Source organism: Eptatretus burgeri, chromosome 11, assembly GCF_056783735.1.
Source record: "Eptatretus burgeri isolate ZD-2024b chromosome 11, Ebu_testis_v1, whole genome shotgun sequence".
Classification (NCBI taxonomy): Eukaryota; Metazoa; Chordata; class Myxini; order Myxiniformes; family Myxinidae; genus Eptatretus; species Eptatretus burgeri.
Window position 1 is genome coordinate 643,617 of NC_140971.1, and position 27,809 is coordinate 671,425.

Genomic DNA, 27,809 nt, shown 5'->3' on the forward strand with positions numbered 1-27,809 from the left:
GAACAGGATAATGCATGCATCAGTACAGCACGACATACTGGACGTAGAGATGCGTGGGAACAAGGCACTTGTCAGACATGTACAAGAAAGAGTCAATGGTGAGAAAAACATGTGGGACAAAATGTCAAAACTGAAGTATCTGACGTGGAATGATGGATGCAAAACTATCAGTCTCAAGCCAGAATCGGAAGTGGTCAGCTTGAAAGCAACAAACTCTCTGTTTGTTTGCTTGCTCATTGCAAAATCTTCAAGAGAACTCGATCTGGAAGACATCGTAGGAAAGCATGAATTTGCTAGTTCCAATGCCACACTAATGAAGCCAGCTTGTTCCCTCCTACCCAGTACCAACAAGTCTATCCTCATTCATGAACTCGAGAGCATGGTTGCAGAGTCTGCCACGTCTCAAACATCCATTGGAGAGGAGTCAACCTCCCAACATGGCCCGACCAGCATCATAATAGATGGCATGGCTCTCGTACAGGAGATGGTTGTCTACAAAAGCCAAATTAAAACCTGTAAAGATCTGTTGAAATGCTTTATTCGAAGTGTTGATGGTAAATCGGTTGGTTACATGGATGCATACCTAGTATTTGACAACTACAGCATCATTAATTCACTCAAGGACAGAACCAGACAGCTTCGTACGGCAGGGAGAACACAGGACAAGGGGTATAAAGTAGACGATACTACATGCATTAAAGACTTCAAGTCATTTCTGAGCACTAAGGAAACAAAAGCCAATGTTGTGTTGTATCTTGCACAAAAAGCTGTTCGATTGTGCAAAGTGCCGATCACCACACACACCCAGAAAGGCGTCCTTTCTTCCCAGCCAAACATGGTGGGCATTCCGAGTACACAAGAGGAAGCTGATACACTGTTGATCTTGTATTCAGTGGCAGTGAGTCATCTGGGCAATACTGTGCACATATATTCTTGTGATACTGATGTGCTAGTGCTTGCTCTGCGAAGAGTACCTGATCTGAAGCCGGACAGTGTTATCATCATGGGCACTGGAGATGGACGACGAAAAATCAAACTCAAGCCCATCTATGTTGCTCTAGGTGCAGAAAGAGCAGCAGTATTGCCAGGATTGCATGCACTCACTGGTAGTGATACCACTGGTCACATCAAAGAAAAGGGGAAGTCATCATGCTTCAAAGTCTTCATGAAGGCAGGTGAAGATGTTATCTGTGCTCTTGCTGGACTTGATGTTGGAGTGTACCCATCACCAGGGGTGTTGTCTGGATGTGAAAAGTTTGTGTGTCAGCTGTTCAACTCTGGGTTTGCATCAGCCAAGGCACTGAGGTGGCACATGTTCAAGCAGCTGAAGGGTAACCAAGGTGTGGAGAAGCTACTTCCGACTCAAGGATGTATCACTGAGCATATATTGCGCACACACCTACAAGCCAACATATGGTTGCAAGACTTAGTAGCTGTACCAATTCTAATGGATCCTGTTACTCTGGAATGGCGACAACTGGAGGACGGTCACTATATCCCAGTTGGCTCAAAAGTTCCAGCAGCACCGGAGGCTGTGGTGGAACTTGTGAAGTGTTCCTATGTCGCCAGTAAGTGCAGTGGACGGTGCTCTTGTAAGGCACGTAATCTAGCCTGAACAGAGCTCTGCAAGTGTGAAGGAGCTGAGGACACATGCAACAATGTCGCAATTGATGAGAATTCAAGCGATGACGAGGAAAATGAGGACTTGGATGACTAAATAATTATATATGCCTAAGCATCTTTGTGTTTTGTATTTGCACATCCATTCAAATTGTATGTTCTCAGTACTACAGAAGGTCCTTTTTGTGCATATTTGGCTGTCATCTTTTGGGGGGTTCGTAAATAATGCCGAACTGGGTTAAATTTAGCTGAACAGATATTTTTTATTATCTCTGAATGTGCTATAATGGGTAAAATGTGGCGATTTCTCAAATTTTGGATTTTGGTGACTGCTTATGAATAAAAAAATTTGGAAACAGCTGTTTTTGTGTTCACTGTAAACATAGGAAGTGAAAAATTACAAGTTTCCAGATTCTATATGAAAAGTTGACCAAATTACACAATGACATACACTATTCCTTGTGTATTCCATTTTATGGTGGCAGGAAATGTATTCAGGGCAGCAGCACATGGTGGATAATAATTTAATAACAGCACCACATCTCACAGCACACTCGGAACAAAAGCATAATTCAGACATACAAGACTGATGAGTTTTGGGGGCACCCCAAGAAGACCAATAATCCTTCAGAGGGCATCCCGATTCACTACATGGTAATGAAGGTTATATAAACAAATTCCTGAACCCGCCAAAGAATCCTACTATTGGACCTGGTAAATGTCTGGTATACCGACGGCTACTTTGGAAAGGCAGAGTGTCTCAATGGTTTGAAAACCAGATCAAACAGTGTCCCATTCTTACTATGCTGTTCAACCACGAGTGATTTTCACCACCCGCCAGTTGCTTCCATCAGTTCAAAAACATGTTCTGCCCGCCTCTCATACAAGTAAGATTATTTAGAAATTTCAGTGCCAGTGTGATGCTCGGTATGTGGGCCACACATCTTTCAGATTGAAGGATCGCATTGAACAACATGTTCCTTTGGGCATCAGAACAGAGACAACCAATGTGGGCTTGTAAGAATGTACATAGTATGCCAACTATTCCCTGTGGTTACCATTTATTGAAATTGGTTACCATTTACTGAATAATCCTCAGTGTGCAGAGCAATATCGTATCGGCTGGTTTAAAATCCCGAGTGGAGGACGCTGCTGAGCTCACCTTCGTGCAATGGAGGCCACATTCATCAAGTCAAAAAATTATATTCTTTGAGGACAGAAATAATTTGTCTGAACTATATATCTATTTTGACTATGATGACTTGACTGTGACAATTCCACCACAGTCAACATTGAGTCATCATGAAAACCATACCCCCTCTCCCACCCCCCCCCCACACCCCCTCTCCCACCCCCCACCCCACACCCCCCCTCCAACCCCCCACCCCTAGTAGCCCTCAGCTAATTAGCATTATGTTTCAGCCAGATTTTGGTGATTCATTTCTGCCTACTCATTATTCATGATGCTCTGTGGTTCCACCAATCAACATTAAGGAACATTACAATGTAAATTTATAAATGAGTTAGGTGCTTCTTCTTCATCTGCTTGTGGATTTATCCTCAGGAGTGCAAGTCGAAAAGCTTTGATAATGTATTGTTACGGATTTCAGAATCTGATCCGATGAATACATACAAACATCCAGATCCTCAGATAGTTATTTCCCTAAATGCATGTCCAGGAGAGATCCATCCCCATGTCTGGTGGGATTCTAAATGTGATGCGTTGAGAAGGGTAAAGAATAGATTCCCTCTCTTATGGAAAGCTCCTTTTTCTCTTTACGACAGACACATTCATGCACGTGAGATAGCGTTAGCCCATCGGAGGCTCGACACCCACCTTTTTCCATCGACGTTGACACGCGCTTCTTTCATCGAGGCCGAGACCCGTCTTTTTACATCGATGTTTGACACCCCGTTTAGCATCTCTATGGACGCTAACTGGCTCTTTTTCATATCGGGCTGAACATTGAGGTGATTATTGTTGTTAACGTTTTATGAGCGCTTCAGGTTATCGCTCGGTAATTCTGACAAATGGCTGCTTCATGCTGTTCGTCCAGCACCACAGGAATGGTGTTGTGGGCCAGGAGTGATCACGGGACAGGTAGGTTGTCACGGCAACGATTCACAAATGGGGTGGGGTGGATTTGGCTGGAGTCTGCACCCGCCCAGACGGGCCGCCTATAAAAAAAAAAAGAGGACGAGAGGTCCGTTATTGGCGGGTCAGTCGACAAGTCATTTTGTGAGTCAGTTGACATCAGTAAGTCGGTATCAGTCAGACGGCTTTACCAGTCAGTTGGAGTCCAGTCAGTCAGACTACTTTACCAGTCAGTAAGTCGCTGTCAGTCAGACGGCTTTTCTAGACAGTCGAATGCTCAGTCAGATGGCGACGGTCAGTTTTGCGACAGTCAGTCAGACAGCTTTTCCAGTCAGTCAGTCGGCGCCAGTGAGTTGCTGACAGCCTTAGCCCCTCACAGCACCTCACAGTGCCTCACAGCACGTCAGCACCTCACAGTACTTCACAGCTCCTAACAGCTGTCCGTCGGTTGTGGCTCCTGGCGATGCTCGGACCGTTAATGCTCCTGCTCGAGACCTGATCTTGGCGTACCTGATTCTTGGCGTCCCTGGTTCCTGGGCGCTGGCAACAGACAAGGCACGCTCACACATTTCAGGACGTTTTTATTTGACGTAAGACTTCTATTTGGCGAGTGAGACGATTTCTCTCCCCCCCCGCCCCCCTAATGATTTGCTGGGTACCCTTGTCTCATGTTTAATTGTTAAGTCAATGTCGAGGCTCGTATGAGAGCTAACACACAACTCACAGCAAGGGAGCATGAGACAAGAGGGGCGGGAGTGGAAGGGACAAAACAATGGGGAACAGACACATTAGGTGAACTGTGGAAGGGAGAGGGATGGGGATGGGATGGGGAACATGGCGAAGAGAAGATGGACATTACAGGGACTTTCAGGAAGGAAAGCAGGGGAATTGAAGGAAGTGGGCTTGGGTGGATTATCGGGGGTAGAAAAGATCGAGGATTTGGATGGGGGAAGATAAGAGGTGGTGGTGAACAGCTGTTTTGAAAGCCTGGAGGGAAGAATGGGAAAGAATAGAGTGAGGAAGTTTATTCCAAAGGCGGGAAAAAAGAGGAATGAAAGAGTGAAGATGGGCAGTGATTCGTGATTTTGGTAGTTTTACCAGAAGGGGGTTGTTGGCGGACCTTGAGCGCCCTGTGGAAATGTGGTGGGGACAAATCGCAGAGAGAGCAGGGGGGCAAGGCTGGAGAGGAGTCGGTAGAAGACAGAAAGACCACCGACCAACCTGCAGTGATTGAGTGAGAGGCCCAAAGACTCAACTTCATTGCGGGAGATGCCGATGATCTTAAATGCCCTGGTTTCGACAGCGTGAAGCCGAGAAAGGTGGGAGGCAGGAGCACCAGCCCAGAGGGGAGAGCAGTACTCCATCAGGCTACGGACAAAAGCTTTGTAAGTGGTCAGGAGCTCAAGAGGGCCGAGGAAGGACTTTGCACGACGGAGGATTCCCAGTCGGCGACTGGCTTTGGAGGCGAGGTTGGAAATGTGACTTTCCCAGGAAACGTCATGGCAGATAGTGAAACCCAGAAGCTTGAAAGAAAAGACTTCTTCCAGAGGATTGTTGAGAAAGTGGATGGGGGGGGGGGTTTCTAAACGGTCCTTTTGAAGAGACATAGTGAGAGCGTGAGATTTGTCTGGATTGAAAGACGTGTTCCACGTGTTGGACCAGTTTGTGATTTTATCCAGATCTGCAGTGAGCGAAGAAGCTGCTGCTTGCCGGTCTGAGGGATGACAGATGGTACGGCAGAGGGTGGAGTCGTCGGCAAAGAGAAATAGAGGATTTTCCAAGCTGTTACATCTGTTTTCCAAGATTTTCCAAGAGGACTCCTTGAGAGCAGGATCCAAATCCTGCAATGTCTTTCAAATACCATCACAGGCAAATCACTTTCAGAGTGTGACATTGTTTTTTATTGAATTTTTCCCCCTTCCTTGGCACACATTTTTGAGGAGAAGGCTCATCAACATCTCAAAACAACTTGCAATGTGCATAAAAGCTGCTGCCCATATGATGTTTACTGACTAGAATGGCGTTTGTGTGCTTGAGGTGCATTTTGTGTGCAGTTAATAGAATTAATCAACACCAACTCCTTTTTGGATATTTATTCAACTAGCTTTAGAAATTATTTTGCTTCATAAAATTAATGTTTGCAACGAATTTATTCTTTAAGATTGTAATTGTGCATATGGTGGAAAACAAGAACAAGCCTTGATTTTAACAAACCCAGTGGTTACAACATAAAACTGGGATCTTTGATTTGAACAGCACCACAATGGACGATGATATACATATTAAACTAGAGTGCGGAATAATAATTTTGTTTATTTTGAACCAGTTTGTTCAGAATCGTAAGTTCTGATTTTGTTCTCAATCCAGCTGACAAAGTTTGTGACACGTGTATAGACTCCAGGCTTGTAACGGACACCACAGCCATGGCCAAAACTGACCACACCATGAACTACGTACCTTCCATCATCTAACGTACACATGAGTGGCCCACCAGAGTCACCCTGAAAAAGGGAGAAAGATGTACATTTTCAAAAATAATAGATAATAATAGGTCAAGTCGCATTTCACAACATAAATGATCAAAAAATTAATTTTGAATGATAACAATTATTTGACCTGATACAAAAAAATACAGAGATTGTGGAGTGCAGAGATCTTGCATGCTAAACCACATTTTTAATTTGCCAGCATGGATCCGAGAATGAAGGGACAATCAAAGGTGAAATATCAAAGCATCAAGTGGTGGAAGTTGAATACAAATTGGATAATGTTGAATACAAATCAAATTCATAAAAGACATCACAAGAACTGCCACAATATAACTGCTGGCAGTGATGACCGGGCACCAAGACATCTCGCTTTGATACCACCTCGCTTTCATCGGACACTTGACCCTGACCCATGGCATTTATTAGATTCAATTGAATTCAGAATGGGATTAAAATTAATTCAATTCAAATCAAATGGAAGACCAAATCGGTACAGTTCTGCATTAGAGTAATCAGAAGGAACCAGAACAAGTAAAAAAGCAAAGATGAAGTCATCAGGAGGAACCTGGAGAGGATTCGGGTTTCAGCTGCTGCTCCTCCACTGTCAATCCCATCCAGGCACAACAAAGCAAGCCTTATGAAAAAAATATATATATATATATTGAACCCAGATTCAAAAATATATATAATTCTGGCTGCCAGAATATGCGTCTGATCTGATTAAAATTAAAAACATATATTCCCATCGCTATTACATCATGATTGTGAAGTTTCACGTCGATCGATAAAGCGGTTCAAGAGAAATATTTTTTTTTAAGTTTTCTCGTTCAATGCAATATGGCTGCCAGACCATGTGACCTATCAATTATTCGTGAACCCCCTGGTATCCCCAAGACTTGGGGAATATGTGGGTGAAGTTTCCCCTCGATCTGTCGATCCATTCTGGATAAGAATTTTAAAGCTTTATTCTTCATAATATCATAACTGCCAAACCCTCATGATGTTTGTGTACTGGTGTGTTAGACCAGATACTCCAGATATACTCAGACACCCTCATGTTTTTCCACGACATCACACGACGATCATCGAATTGAACCAGGGATTTATCCGATTGACATAACCAGACAGATCACTGACACCCTGGTCCACCAGCGCCAGGCAATACACGAGCCAGATGCCTACGACAGTGACCGGTGATGTTTCAACCCTGGTGCTGTTCCTTCCAGAACTTGGTCAACCAGGCTCATAACCCCATGACGCAGAGACTCGCCTTCCTCGTGAAATGCACCAAAAGTGAAGTTAGACAGCTTGTTGACCGATTTCAACACTGCTATGTTTCTGATCCTGAGGTTGCTAAAGGCCCTGTCACACCTTGACGATTTAGCCAACGTATGCCTGACATATGCAAAATTGGGCTAAAACGCCGGCACACCTCGAATACGTTATGGGTAAGTTTGTACACGTTAAGAGCACGCTGAAAAACACTGCCATACATCGTAGTACGCTGGCTTTCATCGTTGTACTTTGCGGTTGTCCTCAAATTTTAGCATGCTTGAAATTTTACGACGTATGCCAGCGTATGGCTCACACGTTCCGCGACGCTGGCCATAAGTTGTAGGCACGTTATGCGATCGTTGACACACGTTACTTGTAAGTTACTCATTAGTCGAAACACGTCGAGGTAATGATTAGCGTACCCGAAACTTATTTATAACCTATGAGTGACGTGTTGTAGGCACGTTACGCGATCGTTGACACATGTCGAGACACGTTATGCGATCGTTGACACACGTCGAGGCACGTTACTTGTAAGTTACTCATAAGTCGAAACACGTCAAGGTAATGCTTAGCGTACCCAAAACATATTTCTAACCTATGAGTAACGTGCTTTGAACCTATGTGTAACGTACCTCCAACGCATATTGAAATATGTAGACGTATTTGATTGACGTCTTCCGGACGGCCACAGAACTTACTGAACGTGTTTCTAATTTACAGCTACCGTATAATGGCGTATTGGCAGTGTTTAAAAAAAAAAAAAAACAACAACAATAACTTCCGATATTTCGTCACCTGCCTTCACGGAGCCAAGGAGAAAAAAATAAAATGTGCCTTGACGGAGAAAATAAGTTTCGGGTATGCTAAACATTACCTCGACGTGTTTCGAGTTATGAGTAACTTACAAGGAACTTGTGTCGACGTGTGTCAACAATCGCATATCGTGCCTATAACTTATTCCCAGCGTAGCGGAACGTGTGAGCCATACGGCGAGTACGTCGTAAAATTTTCAGCATGCTTGAAATTTCACGACATACTAAACGTACCACGAAATATGACAGCGTACTTCATCGTTTTTCAGCGTGCTCTTAACGTATACACAACTTACCCATACCGTATTCGACATGTGCCAGCGTTTTAGACACATTTTTCATATGTCGGCATACGCTGGCTAAATGGTCAAGGTGTGACTGCATGGTTGACACTTCCAATTCTCAGGCGGTTATGATTTAATTCGGTGTGTGGCAGGTTTTTAACAGGCTACGCCACGAGTTCGTCGGCGATACGTGCAGCGCGCTATGCCTAAGCTAAACTATCGTTGGGCATAGGTTGTGAACGCCGACAACAGGCTAAGCATTCGTTGGTATAAGTTATCTATAAGACAACGAAACGTTCTGTGCCCGTTACTAATATGTTATGCATACGACCAACACGTTATGAATACGACCAAAACTTAAAAAAAAAAAACAGCAAAATTTCAGCGTACGCCAACGTTTTACATACATTTTTATACGTTGCCATTGCTGGCTAAATCGTCAAGGTGTGACAGCGCCTTTACCCAGAATTTTGGAAGGAGCTCGAATGGAGGTTCGGAAATACAACAAGGATAACCACTCGAGTGATTGAGAAACTCACTAATTCCCTGAAGTTCAAGGCGGAAGAGAACTACAAGTTTCTGGAACTTGTGGATCTCTGTACGGAAATAGTTGCACAGATGGGTGAGTTACCCAGCCTCAACGTATTCAACTTCGTATACAACCTTCACCAAATCCTTGAAAAGCTACCTATCCATATCCACAATGGCTGGAGGGAGCACGCCTCAAAATATAAGATGACATTTGGCAGCTACTCACCATTCACCTTTCTCATCGAATTACTGAGAGAAAAGGCTATACTCCACAACAATCCCGAGTTGTACCCATCTTGTCAATAGAATTATAAGATGACAGAAAAAGGGAGAACGTCCAGAATTTTAAAACCCTTCTCCCCCTTTCCGTATCTTGGCAACATCTACACAAATGAATCTTAAACCACAACCATCAGCCACGAGATACTGCTGGTGACATGACAAGCTGGGTCATCATCTGTCTGAGTGCATCTCGTTTAGCAGAAAACCCATCCACAGAAAACCCAAAGCAAAGACCATGCCTCCTTTATGCATGACGTTCCAAGATGAAATGACGAAACCCAGAATGAGAAACAGTCCAAAAACTCCAAAACGACTTTCTCAACAATCTACTTTCCCCATCCCCTTTCTCAACAATCCTCTTGAAGTCCTTTCATTCAAACTTTTGGGCCTAACTATCTGCCATGATCTTTCCTGGGAAAGCTTCATCTCCAAGTTGGCCTCCAAAGCCAGTCACCGATTGGGCATCCTCCGTTGTGCAAAGTCCTTCCTTGGTATACGTGAGCTCCTGACCGCGTACAAAGCTTTCATCCACAGCCTGATGGGGTGCTGCTCTTCCCTCTCACCTTTCTTGGCTTCATGCTGTGGAAACCAAGGCATATAAGATCATTGGTATCTCCCTTGATTAGGCTGAGTCTTTGGATCTCTCACTCTCTCACCGCAGGCAGGTCGGTGGTCTTTCTGTCTTCTTCCGTCTCCACTCCAGCATTGCCATGCCCGTTGATGACCGATGCTTCATCCACATCATGACACAAGGTGCCCACACCAACTCAGAAGGAAACCTTGAGTTCCCCTTACCCTTCAAGGAAGGGTGGACTAATCTACCGAACAACTACTCACAGGTCAGAGGGAGGGTCAACAGCCTTCTGAAAACGCTGAGGTGAAAACAAGAAATGATGCCCGACTACATTGCGCTCTTGGGAAAAATATTCGACAGAAACCATGCCAGCCCAATACCAGAAGACCAGCTGACCGTCGCATAGGGAACAAAGTGGTACCTTCCACATTTCGCTGTTCAACATCCCAAGAAACCTGACATCAGAGTCATTTTTTATTCCAGTGCAGAGTTCCACCGAACTTCTCGAAACAAGTCGCTTCTTCAAGGTCTTGACCAGATGAACAGCCGACTGGGGATTCTCCTCAGGTTCAGACTGGGTGAAGTAGCCATAATGGGAGATGTGGAACAGATGTTTCACAACTTCCATGCAAACTTGGAACAGAGACTTCCTACGCCTCTTGTGGTTCAAAGACAATGAGCCAACAAAGCCCATCGCTGAGTATGGAATGAATATTCACCTGTTTGGTGTCATTTCATCCACTGCAGTAGTAACATTCAGCTTGAGAATGGTTGCCGATGAATGTAGAAGCAATCATGGCGATGATGTGACAGAGTTCATTCATCACAACTTCGATGTTGATGATGGCCTCACCTCTGTCACATTCACTCACAGCAATCAGCCTCAAATGCAGCAGGGATGCTTTAGCTACCAAAAAAAACTGCACTTCCACAAGATCGCCTTGAACAGCAGAGTTATTGAACGCTCTCCCAGAAGAGGTGAGGGTGAAAGAACTCAAGAGCCTGGACCTCAACCATGAAGTGTTACCCACTCAGAGATCCTTAGGAGTGTACTGGTCCCTCGAACAAGACACCTTTACCTTCCGAGTAAGCTTACAAGACAACCCTTCCTCACGGCGGGGAGTTCTGTCAGTGGAAAGCTCAATTTATGATCCAATAGGTCTTGCAGACCCGGTCATCGAGAGTAAAATTCGACTCCATGAACTGACGGCTGAAATCCGAAAGCAACCGAATGTCCCGGACAATATTTGGGACAGGCCACTCCCAGAAACATGCCTCCCCAGATGGTCACGTTGGCACAACTCACCACATGACCCCAAAAACATCCATATTCCTCAATGTTACCAGCCACTAAACTTTGGCTCAGTGAAACGAAGAGAGATTCCTGTTTTCTCTGATGCGAGTAACCTTTCCATCGGAGCCGTTGCTTACCTTCGACAAATCAATGAGGACGAACAACGACATGTGTCCTTCCTACTAGCCAACGCGAGAGTAACACCTACACACGATGTTTCATTACCTCGTTTGGAACTGTGTGGTGCAGTACTCGCATTGGCATTCGTGCAGATGGTGGAACTCGAGATGAAAGATTGAATGATCATAGATAGAGTTACCTACTACACAGACGGCAAAGTAGTCCAAGGCTACATTTCAAATAAATCAAAACGATTCCACGTGTATGTAGCAAAGCGAGTTCACCAGATACACAATGTGTCTACTAGTCAGTGGTGTCATGTCCCCACGGGTGAAAACCCTGCTGACTGTTTCTCGCTCAGTACCAGCCAACCAGCTCGAAAGAACCTTTTGGTTCACAGGACCAGAATTCTTTTGGCAGCCGGAACCCCTTCCGAAGAAGATTGTGGAAATATCTCCCAGTCAACAGTTTCCATTTTTCGAAGAAGATCCAGAAACACACAAACAAACTCATGTCCTGTCTACAAATGTTACCGACAAACCAGATGGCCGTACTTCCGGGGAAAAATGGAAGAGATATAAGTTGTGAACGTTTTTTTCGCTTGTCCACTTGGAAAGTTCTCAGATGGGCATGTTGCAACATTAATTGTTGGAATAAAGATTTTCAAGTCTGGAAGTGAGAAGTGAAGAAACAACCAATCTCATTTAATCAGAAACCCAGAACAAGGGAAAAATTCTTCAGACAGGCAACAGTGGAAGAATTATGGTATACGGAGAAAGTCATTCTCCAAGTTGTACAAAAGAGGTCTTTCAACAAAGAAATAGCCAACCTTAAAGCAGACCATAATATTGACAACACCACAGGCAATACTACGAGGAAGAGCCCACTCTACAAGCCGAGTCCATTCCTCGACAAAGGCAACATTAGCCGAATTGGAGGAAAACTTCGATGAGCCGACATTCATCTTGGAGAAGGTCACCCGGCACTCCTTCCAAAGGACAGTCACATCTCTAAGCTGATCATCAAACACTTTCATCAGGAAGCACAACACCCGGGTTGACACACGACCTTGGCAGCTGTACGGGGTGGAGGCTATTGGATAATTATCAAAGCCCATGACCTCGTTAAAAGGGTCATCAACCAATGCATCGTGTGCCATAAGTTAAGAGGCAAACTTCTCACCCAATTCATGGCCGATCTAACGGAGGACAGACTAGAAGCTACACCCCCTTTACCAATGTGGGAATGGATGTATTTGGTCCATGGACTCTCTTAACCAGAAAGACATGGGGCAGCACAGCAGACTCCAATAGATCGGCCATAATATTCACTTGCATTTGTATCAGAGCTGTACATATTGAGGTTATTGAAGCCATGGACACCTCAGCTTTTATCTCAACCCTACAGAGATTTCACTTCGTGGGCCAGTTGCACGATTGAGGTGTGATGGGAACAAATTGCATTGGGGCCCAAAGCGAGCTGAACCAAGAACCTAGAGCAATATATCTCTCAGAAAATGTCTGTATGTGGGTGTTTAACCCACCCAAGGCATCTCACTACGGAGGAGTGTGGGAGCATCAAATTCGAACCATTTGGCGTATTCTCGACTTCATGTCCACCCTGCTGGGAAAACATCAGCTGACTCACAACATACTTATCACCTTCATCGCTGAAGCATGTGCTGTCATAAACTCCCAACCCCTCACAACGATCTCTTCAGATGCCAATGATCCTTCGGCTCTCATTCTTGCCATGTTCCTCACCCTGAAAACCCAAGCTCTCGAAGCACCTCCTGGTGACTTCATTAAGGAAGACCAATATGGACGATAACATTGGCGACATGTTCAATACCTCGCTGATCAATTCTGGCTACGATGGTGAAAGGAGTATCTTCAAAGTCTACAATCTCAACAAAAGTGGAACGAGACATCTAACATCTCAGAAGGAGACATAATTCTCCTTCTACACAAGGAATCTCCTCGGAACAACTGGTTGTTTGCTCAAGTTATGAAAATCCACCCTAGAGACGACGGTCGGGTATGAAAAGTATAAGTCATGGTTTGCGTGGATGGTACATGTCGGATCTCCCAGAGACCGATTTCAGAATTCATGCTTTTGGAAAAGGCACCTCCTTTGGTGCGAACTCCCTCCATATAGTAACTCCAGAACTTGTCAGAATTCTGTTTTCTAATCGATAAAATTCACCGTCAATTTGAGGTGTGGAGTGTAATGATTATAATTATTTTATTCACATGTATCTAAACCTTACTTTGTGAGTCAGGTTGTTTCGTGCATATCGCCTTCATGGTTTGAAATGTACATATTGTCGTGTCTAGTAGGTCTGCCCCGACCTGGACGGATGGCCAAACAGTTCTCGCTTGGAGGCTAACAGCCGAGATTCTCGGAGATTATGGAGCGCGCAGGAAAGAAACAGCTAGGTGCTTCACCACGAAGGTAGCACAGCACAGGGGTTTTACTCTCAAACCCACAATTGATACACGGACACCGGCAAATTAAACAATGATTTAATAAACAGAAAATCAACAATTCTAATGGAAATAAATCAAGACGTGAGAGAACCTGAATCTAATTTTGAGGCACCTCCTCAGATTCAAATACCATCAAGGGCACAGAATAAAACAAAGAAAAATAATCCTTCCTTTATTTCGGCACATAGCTTCGGGTCCAGGAGTGAGTTTCAGGATCTTGAACGTCACCAAACTGCTTCATCACTGCGTGGAAATGCAACCCCCAAAATGGCACCGAGCCACTCTGGGCAGGAAGCGTACGAGAGGTAATTTGGGTGGTGATTCTCAATGCCAAGGCTCAGAAAACACCGTGCAGCTTCTTGCGTCGATTGCCCTCACAGACGCCGTTGCTTTGTAAAATGATGCCGTCTCTTTCCCCCGATGACTCGACACGAGGCTTGGGCGCTTGTCCCACATGATTCAGCCCAACAGTCGATGGCCGGCGTCTTGTTCCTCCACGCGAGCCAATTCGCCTCAGCATGAACCCAATAATCATGCGGTCGTCTTCACCGCGCCAAGGGGAAGCCAGCAGTAATGCCTTTCTCCTTCGACCGCCGATCCTGCCTCTCTCGCTTCTGTCCTGCTCAGAGCCTTCGTCTCGACTCCTTCTTGTCCCCCACGTAAGACCGATTAACCTCACTCTGCTCCTGCCATGAGCAGCTTTCCCATTCTTCTCTTCCGAGAGACGCACTCTTCTCCATCGGCAACTACTTCGTCATGCCGAGAGGAGAGCACAGCAAGATCCTCCATCCCAGCCACGTTCCTCTCAATTCCTGCCTGCTCTTCGAACCTCACCCTTCTTCCACCCCGGGCGTGGCTTTTTGGCATGAAAACCAGGAAGGCGGGGCTTCTGCCTGCTCGGCACATTTGGCTTGCTTGTTGTTATGGTTGTTATAAAAACGTAATTCTTTCATGACTGGCTTGTAAATACAAAAACGTAGGTCACAGGGGGGCAATTACATACTGGGGGAAATTTTGTATCCCACTGATGGATCGGATCAGAATCCGGACCTTAACCAAAATCAAATCGCCTTATTCTTCTCAACTTACCAACTCATCCACAAGGTTTTGTCACAACTCCTCCACAACTTTTTGAGATATCATGCAATATCGTTTTAAGCCCCATCTCTCAATGGTGAATATTCACTTAAATATTAAATAATTCTCGCATCCGGATTCGGATCTTCACCAAAATTCAAACAATTCGTTCTTCTCACGTAACAAACTTGACCACCAAGTTTTGTCCGAATCCATCCATAACCTTTTGAGATAATGTGCTATATATAGTTTTTGGCCACATTTCTCAATGATGAAGAATCACTTAAAAATTCTCAAATCCAGCTCCAGATTCGGACCTTCAACAAAATTAAGCGTTGCTGTCCTTGGCCAGTCACCTACAAACAAAAATTTCAGAACGATTGCTTGAAAACTGCGGCCAAAAATCGTGTGACAAAACAGACAGACAGACAGACAGACAGACAGACAGACAGACAGACAGACAAATGTTACAGACCAACATACTTGGCAAAACAAAATTCCCCGAAGTAATAACACATGCAACTAACCAATATACATGAAAAATATTCGATTTTCGCAAGTAACAAATGAAAAATCACTCATGGAGCGACACTTGGCAAAACAACAAAGTAGAACAGCACTCGGTAGGGTGCATACCTCCGCTAGGCTGAACAGTTTACGTTTTGTATCGCACTGATGGGCTTGATTTGAACCAAAATGTAATCTGCTTGTTTTTGTCACCTAACCAACTCATCCACAACTTTGTGAGATATGATTTTATATATCTATACATATATATTGTTAACGATTCGGTGGTGGCGGGATTCGCACCCGACTCTTGACAGCCAAATGCTGAAGATTCGGCGTCATTTAACAGCACCGCCGTCCGGGGTTATAGCGCCGGCTGGCTCGGCACAGGTCTCGGGTTAGGCGCCTCAGCAAAGCAAAGCATTCACGACAATGTTATAATTAATCTATAACCCGTTCTTAACTAGGGAGCTACGGATTACGGGTTTCGAAGGGAACCCTAGCGAGATAAACCTTAGACAACATGCAGACAAGACACGGACAGCATGCAGACAAGACACAGAGTACTTGGTGATGCTTCATGGACGAGTGGAAGAGTGTCAAAGGCATGAATGCGGCTCATGACAAGCCGATGTCAACGGATTCGAGCACCCAGCTCGAACACGCCGCGTGGCAAAATGGCAGCGTCGTCCTCCTTTTGTCGCACCGCCCACGCATGCAGTATCAGCGCGTTCAGACCCCGCGAGGTCGACGGCACAAGACGAAAGATCTATGGTATGCTCCAGCTGGCTTTTCACAAGGTCCAGTATACAAGTCCGAGCCTGGCCTGTTCACCAGACAAGGCCAAATCGAGGTGTTGGGCTCCGCAGGCGGATCGACAAACGTGTCGAGCCGTGAGGTGAGTAAGGACAGAGGCTCCATGGTTAGACGCAGGTTAAACCTGTCGATGACCTCCTCATAAAGTCGATCGCCGACTCACACAGCAGCCAGTTCCTCTTGATGCAGATTACAGCCTCCCACTAGTCGTTTCTATACAGCAGAATCCTCACTCGACACTCAGGCTCAGTTACTCCCTCGGCAGATTGCCGACTAACCCTCAGGTTCAGTTACTCCCTCAGCAGATGGCAGACAGACCTCATGCAGTCCCTTCCCTGCCTTTCTTTCGGCTCGCAACTCACGAAAGCCGATTGCAAACAGACACAGCCGTCCCTTGTACCGCCGATCGCGCCACCTCGGCGCTCTCAGTTTCACCTTCCCTTCCCGGCACTCGCTTCTCTAGGCCACACCCTCTCAGAGGACTGGGCGGGGACTCGTCCGGAGAGGGGAAGGAAGGAGAAGAACCTCTTGGTACACCACCACTGCACAAACAAATCAACAGCCTCCGACATCTCCCGACACACATGTAACGTCCAATTACCGAACAACCTGGCTAAACATGCATTTAATGGGGAATCTGGGCTAATCCTATATTTAATAACACACTAAGGGCCATTTCCGCAACAATATATACGCATCAAGTTTTTGGACCGATAATCTCAATTTTAGAAATTAGGCCTATGTTGACCTTTTGACCATAAAAATAATTGGTGGTTAAATTAGTTGACCTGATATGAAAATCCTGTTTAAATTTCAAGTCAATCGGATGAAAATTTAGGATTTCAGATATTGCACCTAAGTTGTTCACCTTTGGCCTATGTTGACCTTTTGGCATATACTACTACTCAGCGGATGCATCTGAGATTAGATTTTGAAGAAGATTTTTGGCATATGCTGACCTCAAGAATAATTGATGGCTGTATTCAATGAGCCGCTATGAAAATCCTGTTCAAATTTTCAAGGCAATTGGTTATTTTGGGTCTCTGAAGAAGTTTTGGGATTGACCCAAGCTGGCATCACCCTGCCTTTGGAGACGGAAAGGAGCCACCTCGCTTGGAGCAGGAAGATAGCTGAGACTTGGAGAGAAGACCAAGGACAGACCAGGAATCCGTGGTCTAAAAAGGGCAAAGGAGACAATGAGGCCTGTTTGAGGGCCTACTCGTCACTGATGCGCCTCATGACTGGGAACTTGATCGTTACTGGCTCTCGTCTTGCACCTAGTTTCTTAAAATGGGCTGCATTGTGCTGAACTGTGATCTGTGGTGCCTCATGGGTTATGTTTTGCATTTTATTTGTCCTTCTGGTATACAAGTTTGTATATGCCCATTCTCCTCTTTGTGTCTTGACTTGCTTTATTGGTTTGTTCCATTTATTTTAGCATCATGTCTACCTTTCTCTCTGCACTTTTCTTCTCAAAATAAATCCTTTAAAAGGTAAGACAATGCGTTTGAGCCATCTGCTTCCCGTTTGGGTATTTTCAGTCGATATCGGCTCATTTGAATGACCCTTGGGGAACGGTAATGTTGTGTAAGAATTATTGAATGCAGTGCCGTTAAAGACCGTTTGGACCATCTCTCAGGAATGAAAGGTCCCAACGCTGAGGACTCCTGTGTTAACAAGTACTTGGACGTGACAACATATCTCTGCACAATGCTTCAACACCGAAACCACTGCATTTGCCTCAATTATTTTGTATTGTGTTTGGTTATGCAGCCTTTTGAGCGAAGTGGTCTTTTCTTAAATTTCAATGTCCTTTAACCAAAACATGTATAACCAGGCACAACAAATCCTGCCAATTTATCACAAATATGCATTTTTCACTATAGGAATGGGTAGGATTATAAGTGACAAATAGAATAAGGTTCACTATAAGCTTAGTTTGAAGTAAATCAGATCATTTTTGACGAAGTTATGAGCGAAAAACGATTTTGATCTTTTAGTGACCTTGACCTTTGATCCAATTGGACCCAAAAGTTAATGGGGTCGTCCAAGGTTCATTGCCCACCTGTGGATTAAATTTGATAGTGTTTGCTAAAGCCGTTTTGCCGTAAAGTTGCTAACAGACAGAGAGACAAACAAACAAACAGACAAACAAACCGGACTATTACAATATCCCGCTCCCTCCCTCCGGGGGGCAGGATAATAACAAGGAAGACTCCAATGCACATCAGCATCCAAACCAATCAATGATCAAGTATGACCTCCAATGATGGAAGACGTTTGACCACCAAAAAACTGCACCCACAGCCACCTAAAATGTGAAATTTTATCCAATTGTGGACAAACACGATGTCACAAAGATGTGTTCAAACAACACCTGAAAAATGCTTTGAGATAACTGAGAACTTCAGATAACCGAGATCAGTTCTTCCAAGAACTGAGATAGTATTGCTCATGATAGACCTAAATAGCACAGCATGATCCAGAATGGACCGTAATGTGCATAGGAGGAAATAAATGTAATGGAGAAGCTGGAACAAAACATCACAAAATGATATTCTACATCCAAGGTCAACCTCAGTCCACCGCGACCAATCTGGAAAGGGTTTCTCAGTTAAGCTTCACCTACTTTCCCATTGCCCTACTCATTGCCACCAAGTATTCTAATCCACAATAATATGCTTCACCAACAACTCCAAACTTATCTATAAAGCAGTACCTACTGCACAGACTTTCAGCCACAACTGCACAACCCAAACATGCATCACACAATTCAGCCACCCAAACATCAAACACAATGGACAGCCAATAACAATCAATATTTTCAGAAGCTACACAAAGTAGAGTTTTTAAGAAGAATACATTCCACTTTTGGAGGTAATATTAGGGGAGAGGTGTGGGGTGAACACACTGTGTTCGAGGCTTAAATTTAACGACTGTCCGTGATGTAACCATACTCACAATAAATGAACTAATAACCATAAGGATTGATTTGAAAATGGTATTCAAGGAAACAATTTAATGTTTGGAATTAGTCATTTGTATCTTTTTGTTAATATTGAAGCATACTCAAATTATTTTGCTTACAGCAGTGACTGAATAATTTCATACAAGGTGTAAATAGTTACATACTTATTCAGCAACGATATCTGCCAAACATATAATCACCTGACATGTATCAACATTTCCCTTGTCAAAATTTCCAGCACACAGCATGTTTGTCGTGATACCTCCATTGTACGCAATGGAACTGTTGCAGCGACTGTTTGCGATCGTGGTAACTTGTGCTTCTCTTAATATTGCAGAGGTAGCTGAGTTAAAGGAGGAAGTGAGAAAGAACAAAATGATGTGAAACACTTAAGAGATGACATCAATTACATTCCCTTCACCATTTAATACAGGAAACGTTTCGTCATTTGGCCGGCACTTCACATTTACCTCATTGGTGCACATGATTACAACCGCCACACCATGCCTTAATCACAAATACAAACAAGAAAAAGAGCAATCAGAGATTGCAGACCCTCACCAGGACTTGTTTAGTGTGGTGAATTTTGTGTGGCGTTTGTGTACTGGTATGTTATGTAATTAATAAGAGACATAATTTGAAGTACCACTTTATAACTGCTGTCAATGATGACCGGGTACCAACAGTGGGGCAGATAACAGCAATTTTTGAGAGGAATCGTGCAAATGTTGATACAAGCATCAAATTTGGAACATTTGTTCTCCTGGGGATTCTAATCAAATCTGCCTGATTGGCCATTTGAAAATCCAAATCTTGAAAAAATTGGATTTTCAAATGGCCAATCGGGCAGATTTGATCAGAAAGCCCTGCAGAACAGAAATGCCAAATTTGATGCTTGTATCATAATTTGCACGATTTTTATACTATCTACTACACTAATAAAAAGCAGTGACCATGTAACAAAGAACAAAAATGATTGCACGTAAAAATAATTAATCAGTTCGTTCTTGAAAGACCTTGAATCACAAGATTAACTAGAAGGGCACTCAGTATCGCGCATACCTCCACCACATAATGCCAGATCCACGAGACCATATCAGGCCGAATAACTTTTTGAAATATCATGCGATATAATCGTTTTTGAGCCATATCTCTCAATGGTGAAGAATCACTTTAAAAATTAAATAATTCTCATGTCCAGATCCGGATTCGGATCTTCACCAAATTCGAATCAATTTGTCATGGTCAAACACCCAACCTGTCCACCAAGTTTCATCCGGATCCGTCTACAACTTTTTGAGATATCCTGCACACAGACAGACACACAGACAGATAAACAGACAAACAGACAGAGAGGGGTGAAAACAACCTCCTTCACCTTCGGTGGTGGAGCTAATAATTCAAACACTGATCGTAAGCGTAAAATGCCATTGTGACACAATTTTAAATGCATGTTATTTACCTCCTCCAAAATGTTCAGATCCCCAACCGGATATGTGACATTTCATGCCAGCTTTGATTTCTGTTAATTCTATATTTTCACCTCTTCTATCTGTTGAACCACATGGCAGGCAAGCTTGTTTTATGAAATACGACATTTCCACACAAGCACCAACTGAACCAGTGAGTCGCAATAGTGCTGGGAAGAGAAACGGCATCAAAACAACATGGCAAGGGAATACAACATATCATCAAAATATCAAGGGACTACAACATCATATGAAGGGAATATAACATATCATATCATGGGAATGCAACATATCATCATAATATCAAGGGAATACAACATCATATCATATCATGGGAATATAACGTATCATATCATGGGAATCCAACATATCATCATATCATGGGAATGCAACTTAATGTTACAGCTGTGGAAACTCGCAATACACCATAAAGGGTTCTCAGGTGAGATATATCGATAAGTCCATGTGTAGTTAGCCCAAACCCGTTGTTTTGGGAGAATATGTGTGAATCATTCGGGCTGCGATGCTTTAGTTAGCTGTTTTTCTATTGCTGTCGTTATTTTGGTGCAAGAACAACAACGAACATCGCCACAACCAACATCTCAACGATCACGCCACTCACTACACGACGCCAACAATCACGCCATTCACGCCACGACGCCACCTTCCAGAACTATGCTACAACCATCTTCGCCACTCGCCATTCAACGAGCACTGTGCGGTCACGATCTCCGCGGGACGGATGAAAGGAGCGGAGTGGCAGCAGCAACAAGGGTGCGAAGGGGCATCTCCCGCCAAGATCTCCCGCCCAAAACGCCCGCGCAAATATCTCCCGCCCGAATCTTCCTTCCCTCGTCGTACGGCGCGTGGATAAGAAAACCAACAACGCCTGTGGGGTTTTCCCGCCATTTTTTTCCACGCTTGGTGAGAAAGGGGGAGGGGGTGGCGCGTCCTCTCCCGATTGGCGGATGCGCGGTGTGACACGGCCGGGGGAGAGGAACGCCCCCCTTCGAGGAATTTTCTGGAAGCGTCTCGAAGGAAGGAGGAGCCAAGAACGGGGCAGGGCGTGGGCGTAGCGAAGGGCGGAGCCCGACCCTACAAAAGGCGTGGGCGTGGAGAGTCACTGGTCGGTTCTCCCTGTTCCCTTGTCCCTGAAGGAGAATTGTCGAGAGTTGTCAGTTGTCCCTTGTCCCTGAAGGAGAATTGTCGAGAGTTTTGAAGAATCCCTGGCCCCCTTGTCCCTGGAGGAGAATTGTCGAGAGTTGTGGAGAGTCGCTGGTCGGTTGTCCCTGTGCCCCTTGTCCCTGGAGGAGAATTGTCGAGAGTTGTGAAGAATCCCTGGCCCCCTTGTCCCTGGAGGAGAATTGTCGAGAGTTGTTGGAGAGTCCTTGCTCTTGGTTCGTTCGTTCGGAGGAAGAGGTTGAGGTTCTGTTCGTTCGTTCGTTCCTGTCGGGCGGACGACACATGCAGGCGCAAGGCACGAGCCCAGTGGACCACGCCGGAGGGACTCGGAGTTGTGGTCGCCAAGGACTCGACACACTGAGGGAAGTCGCGACTTCCATTTCTTTTGGGTTCTGTGTAAACGTGTGTGTGTGTGGCGCCAGTTTGGTGAAGTAGAACTGTTTTAAGTGTTGCCGTGTGAATTGCATTATTCGGTTGTAGATCTGCGTGTGTCTCTTCGCTTGCTTTTATTGTGTTTTCTTGCTTGACTGTAATATACGTGCCTTCCGTGCTGCCGTGTGCTTCCGTAATAAATGTGCTGGTCCAATTGTTCCCCGTTTCGCTGCGTCCTTTCCTTTGTTTGAATCTCCATCTTGCATCACGTAAGGGATTAATAGTGGGTTTAAAACACCCGGTAACTAATCTGAACCGTCAAGGTCGATGGTAACTCCGCTCGGTTATCCTTGTAGCACGGAACGAGCCGCTTAAGCGGTTCGTGTCCGGAGTCGACCTGTGGCGTGGTACAACTCCTCGGTACGCTATCCGCGCGGGTACTTAGGTAAATCGACCATTCGGCGATCAGACCCTATTTCGCGCGGGTAGAATGCGGACTGAGTTGTGGTGAAGTTAAACCCCCACCCGTGACTAGCTCCTGGCGTTGTTCCGAGAGGGTCACGACTGAATTGCACGTTCGGTGGGCAAAGCGGCCGCTATTGGTTACACGCGGTCGTTCGCACGCCAGCGGGGCGCGAATTCACAACAATATCATCATATCAAGGGAATATAACGTATCATCATATCATGGGAATGCAACATATCATCATATCAAGGGAATATAACATATATCATGGGAATATAACATATCATCATAATATCAAGGGAATACAACATCATATCCTATCATGGGAATATAATGTATCATATCATGGGAATATAACGTATCATATCATGGGAATGCAACATATCATATCAAGGGAATACAACATATCATCATAATATCAAGGGAATACAACATCATATCATATCAAGGGAATGCAACATATCATCATAATATCAAGGGAATACAACATCATATCATATCAAGGGAATGCAATATATCATCATATCAAGGGAATAAAACATATCATCATCATATCAAGGGAATATAACATATCATCATATCAAGGGAATACAACATGTCATCATCATCATATCAAGGGAATTAAACACATCATCATCATATCAAGGGAATATAAGATATATCAAGGGAATATAACATAATACGAGAGTGGTGAATCAGCCTGCATTATATTCTGTCTCACTTCAAATAACGTTGCTGGTTCATCGGCATGCAGCATATTCAGTCTCACTATAAAAAAAAAAAAACGTTGTGTGTCCGTCGGCCTGCAGCATGTTCAGTCTCACTTTAAACAACGTTGCGAATTTATTGGCCTGCATCATGTTTAGTCTCACAATGAACAACGTTGTGGGTTCATCAGCCTGCAGTATTTTCAGTCTCACTATAAACCACGTTGAGGGTTCATCGACCAGCATATGTTCAGTCTCACAAAAAAACAAGGTTCAAGGTTCGTCGGCCTGCAGCATGTTCAGTCTCATCTTAAACAACATTGCGGGTCCGTCGGCATGCAGCATGTTCAGTCTCATCTTAAACAAGGTTGTGGGTTCGTCGGCATGCAGCATGTTCAGTCTCATCTTAAACAACATTGCGGGTCCGTCGGCATGCAGAATGTTCAGTCTCATCTTAAACAACATTGTGGGTTCGTCGGCATGCAGAATGTTCAGTCTCATCTTAAACAACGTTGTGGGTCCGTCGGCATGCAGAATGTTCAGTCTCATCTTCAACAACATTGTGGGTCCGTCGGCATGCAGCATGTTCAGTCTCATCTTAAACAACATTGTGGGTCCGTCGGCATGCAGCATGTTCAGTCTCATCTTAAACAACGTTGTGGGTCCGTCGGCATGCAGAATGTTCAGTCTCATCTTAAACAACGTTGTGGGTCCGTCGGCATGCAGCATGTTCAGTCTCATCTTAAACAACATTGTGGGTTCGTCGGCATGCAGAATGTTCAGTCTCATCTTAAACAACATTGTGGGTTCGTCGGCATGCAGAATGTTCAGTCTCATCTTAAACAACGTTGTGGGTCCGTCGGCATGCAGCATGTTCAGTCTCATCTTAAACAACGTTGTGGGTTCGTCGGCATGCAGCATGTTCAGTCTCATCTTAAACAACATTGTGGGTTCGTCGGCATGCAGAATGTTCAGTCTCATCTTAAACAACATTGTGGGTTCGTCGGCATGCAGAATGTTCAGTCTCATCTTAAACAACGTTGTGGGTCCGTCGGCATGCAGCATGTTCAGTCTCATCTTAAACAACATTGTGGGTTCGTCGGCATGCAGCATGTTCAGTCTCATCTTAAACAACATTGTGGGTTCATCGGCCTGCAACATGTTCAGTCTCATCTTAAACAACGTTGTGGGTTCGTCGGCCTGCAACATGTTCGTCTCATCTTAAACAACATTGCGGGTTCGTCGGCCTGCAACATGTTCAGTCTCATCTTAAACAACATTGTGGGTTCGTCGGCATGCAGCATGTTCAGTCTCATCTTAAACAAAATTGTGGGTTCGTCGGCATGCAGCATGTTCAGTCTCATCTTAAACAAGGTTGTGGGTTCGTCGGCCTGCAACATGTTCAGTCTCATCTTAAACAAGGTTGTGGGTTCGTCGGCATGCAGCATGTTCAGTCTCATCTTAAACAACATTGTGGGTTCGTCGGCATGCAGCATGTTCAGTCTCATCTTAAACAAGGTTGTGGGTTCGTCGGCATGCAGCATGTTCAGTCTCATCTTAAACAACATTGTGGGTTCGTCGGCATGCAACATGTTCAGTCTCATCTTAAACAACATTGCGGGTTAGTCGGCATGCAGCATGTTCAGTCTCATCTTAAACAACGTTGTGGGTTCGTCGGCATGCACCATGTTCAGTCTCTCTACTTATCCGGAATTCACAAAGTTGTGCAGATCGAGTGGGTCGTCGGCTCTACTAGTTGCAATGTACAGCCGTCTGTGTGTAAAGCACTGGTGGGAAGCAAGATGCCACACTGTCACTGGCTCTGACTCTGGCTTGTGTTGATCTTCATTGCAAAGGTCGGCTTAACCAGAAACTGTCCTCGGCATTTTGGGAAGGAACATCCGTGTCAGATGGAAAAAGAAGAATTCCAAGAATAAGAATAATAAACCCGGCACGTCCACGACCAAGCATTCCTGCCTCAAGAAGGCAATCAGTGACCTTGGTTAATATGTACCATGTGATGAGATTCTGCAACAGCATGAGGGGAGTCTTCAGTAAAATCTCATGTGGTGGCACAGCTGTTCGATTTGAGTTACAAACTCAGGTGTATAAAGAGCAAAAAGGTTTTGATTGGACAGAGAATCAAAAGTTTTGATGATTAAAGTGTCACCCAACAGACGGTCAGTGATCTTGATGTTGAGAGGATGTCAACCATTCAGAATTTGTATGAATGGACAGTTTTTCACGTCTGGTATACAAATGGTTGATGACGTCATCTTCCAAGTTCACACAAAGAGCAGGTGATAATGCAATTTCGTCAACGTAAAGGTTACCCTCCCCAAAAGGCAGGTGCCCCTCACCCAGTTTCAATAACCAATCAGCACAATGCTCGAGTTGTTTTTCGACTTTCTTCATCCGCAAACTTATGGACACCCAGCAGGATGAAAAAACAAAACCTATCAAAGGGCGGAGGAGCTCCTTGTGAGCAAACGGCCATCCATTTGTAGAGCCAAACTGTCTGCGGAAGTCCTCTTGCAGTTGGGTTACTATATATATATATATATATATATATATATATATATATATATATATATATATATATATATATATATATATATATATATATATATATATATATATATATATATATATATATATATATATATATATATACTTTAGGAGGTTGGTGGCAGGATTTGCACTCCAGCCACCATAAATCCCTTCACTCTGCAAAACAAAAGAAAACCACAAAGAAAATTGAAAACCCTCTCTGTGGGATCCTGTGCAGCTGCTCTCCGCTGGGCAGCTCAACGGAATACGGGATTGGGGAAAATCCTTCGGGACCCCCACTCTTTGATGATAGGAGGAAAACCACGGGGTAGCCTTCCCGGGTTAGATTGCGGTAGTGGGTGTCGGGGTGGTGCTGAGGTGTCGTCCACCAGACGGTGGTCTCCTTGGGTTAACCTGAGGCGGTCCCTTCAGGTGGGTGCCTGGAATTTCCTATCCCGAAGAGAGGATGATCACCTGTGTCTGTTATCATCTGAGCTCAAGCGTTTGGACATCGGTATTGCAGCACTCTCTGAGGTTTGGATACCGGATAGTGGTGAAATCATGGCAGGTGGTTACGCCTATGATTGATCTGGTTGCTCTGAATGTTACCATGCCTAAGGAGTTGCTGTAGCTGCTGATTCCAATGGTAATTGAGGTAACACCGGTCAACGAGTGTATTAGGAGACTAAGGATTCGTCACTCCTTGGGTGTCATTTCTCTGGTCTCTGCATCTGCTCCGACTGAGATGAGTGATCTCACCGTGAAGGACACATTTGATGCCACGCTCAAGTCTGTGGCGAGACACTCTTCTAGTGTTGGCTGATGGGGATGGTTATGAGGTGTGTGTTGGTCCGAATGGGTCTGGAACTATGAACCAGAATAGCACTAAGTTCCTTGACTTTGCAAGAAGTCATGGACTTAGGGTGGCTGGTTCATGGTTTCAGAGCGCAAAAGCTCATCGCTGGACTTGGTATTCCAACGCTGGCGGTGTGGCAAAGGAGATTGACCATGTGCTCATTGATAGTCACTGGAGGATGATCCAGAACAGCAGGGTCCACTGGAGTACTCAACTCCTCAATACCGACCACAGGCTTGTGGTAGCAACTCTGAAGTTACAGCTTAAATCCGGGAGGATGGCACCATCCCAGCCTTGGCTGGATGTTGGCAAGCTCAACGATGAGAGGGCAGCTGAGGAGTTTGCGAACAGGCTGAGTGGAGATTTGGGAGTTCTGAGTGCTTTGGGGAATCCTGAAGAGTTGAGTTGGGCAGTGTCTTCAAGACCACTGTCCTTGATGTTGCTGGTGGATGTCTTGAAACTCATCACAGGGCGAAGAAGAATTTCATCTCTCAAGGGACACTGGATACCATTGCCCAGAGTCGCAGGGCCAGGCTTAATGGCAGAGCTGAGCTGTTCATGGAGTTGAGGTGTAAAACAACGTGTGCTGAGAGTGGATAAGGAGGCCAATGTGCGAGGAATCTGTGAGGGGATAGAGCATCACCTGTGGTCAAGTGATTCTCGTCCTGTTTACAGGGGAATTCACTCATTGCATTCCTCCAAGCCCATCCCTTGGTGTACTGCAGTAAGAGCGGAGGGTGGAGAGGAGTCCGAAGTGAAGGCCTGCAGGGCTGGTTACTTTGAGAGGCTGTACCAGGCTGATCCACCAGCTGTTGAGTTGGATTTCAGGGGTGTTACTATCCCTATTGTTGACCCTCCAATCAACTGTGATCCACCTTCATTTGTGGAAACACAGGCTGAAATGAACTGGTTGAAATGGGGTAAATCTCAAGGGATGTGTGGCATCCATGCTGAACTTCTCAAGGCTGGTG

General features: G+C 44.8%; 1 protein-coding gene across 5 annotated transcripts in view; it reads right to left on the minus strand.

Annotated features, from left to right (window-relative positions):
- Positions 1–5,793: 5,793 nt before the first annotated feature.
- The window catches only part of LOC147016265 (factor VII-activating protease-like), a 123,110-nt gene continuing 101,094 nt past the window's right edge, over positions 5,794–27,809 (minus strand). The window contains exons 14-16 of one of the 5 annotated variants that reach the window (XM_085844838.1): positions 20,780–20,875; positions 19,437–19,579; positions 5,794–6,216 (exon numbers count right to left, since the gene is read on the minus strand). In XM_085844838.1, the coding sequence (XP_085700964.1) occupies positions 6,028–6,216; positions 19,437–19,579; positions 20,780–20,875 (428 nt within the window). In that variant the 3' untranslated portion in view covers positions 5,794–6,027. Of the gene's footprint in view, positions 6,217–19,436; positions 19,580–20,698; positions 20,876–27,809 lie in introns of all 5 variants that reach the window. The other 4 variants (XM_085844837.1, XM_085844839.1, XM_085844841.1 and 1 more) reach the window with 4 other exon arrangements.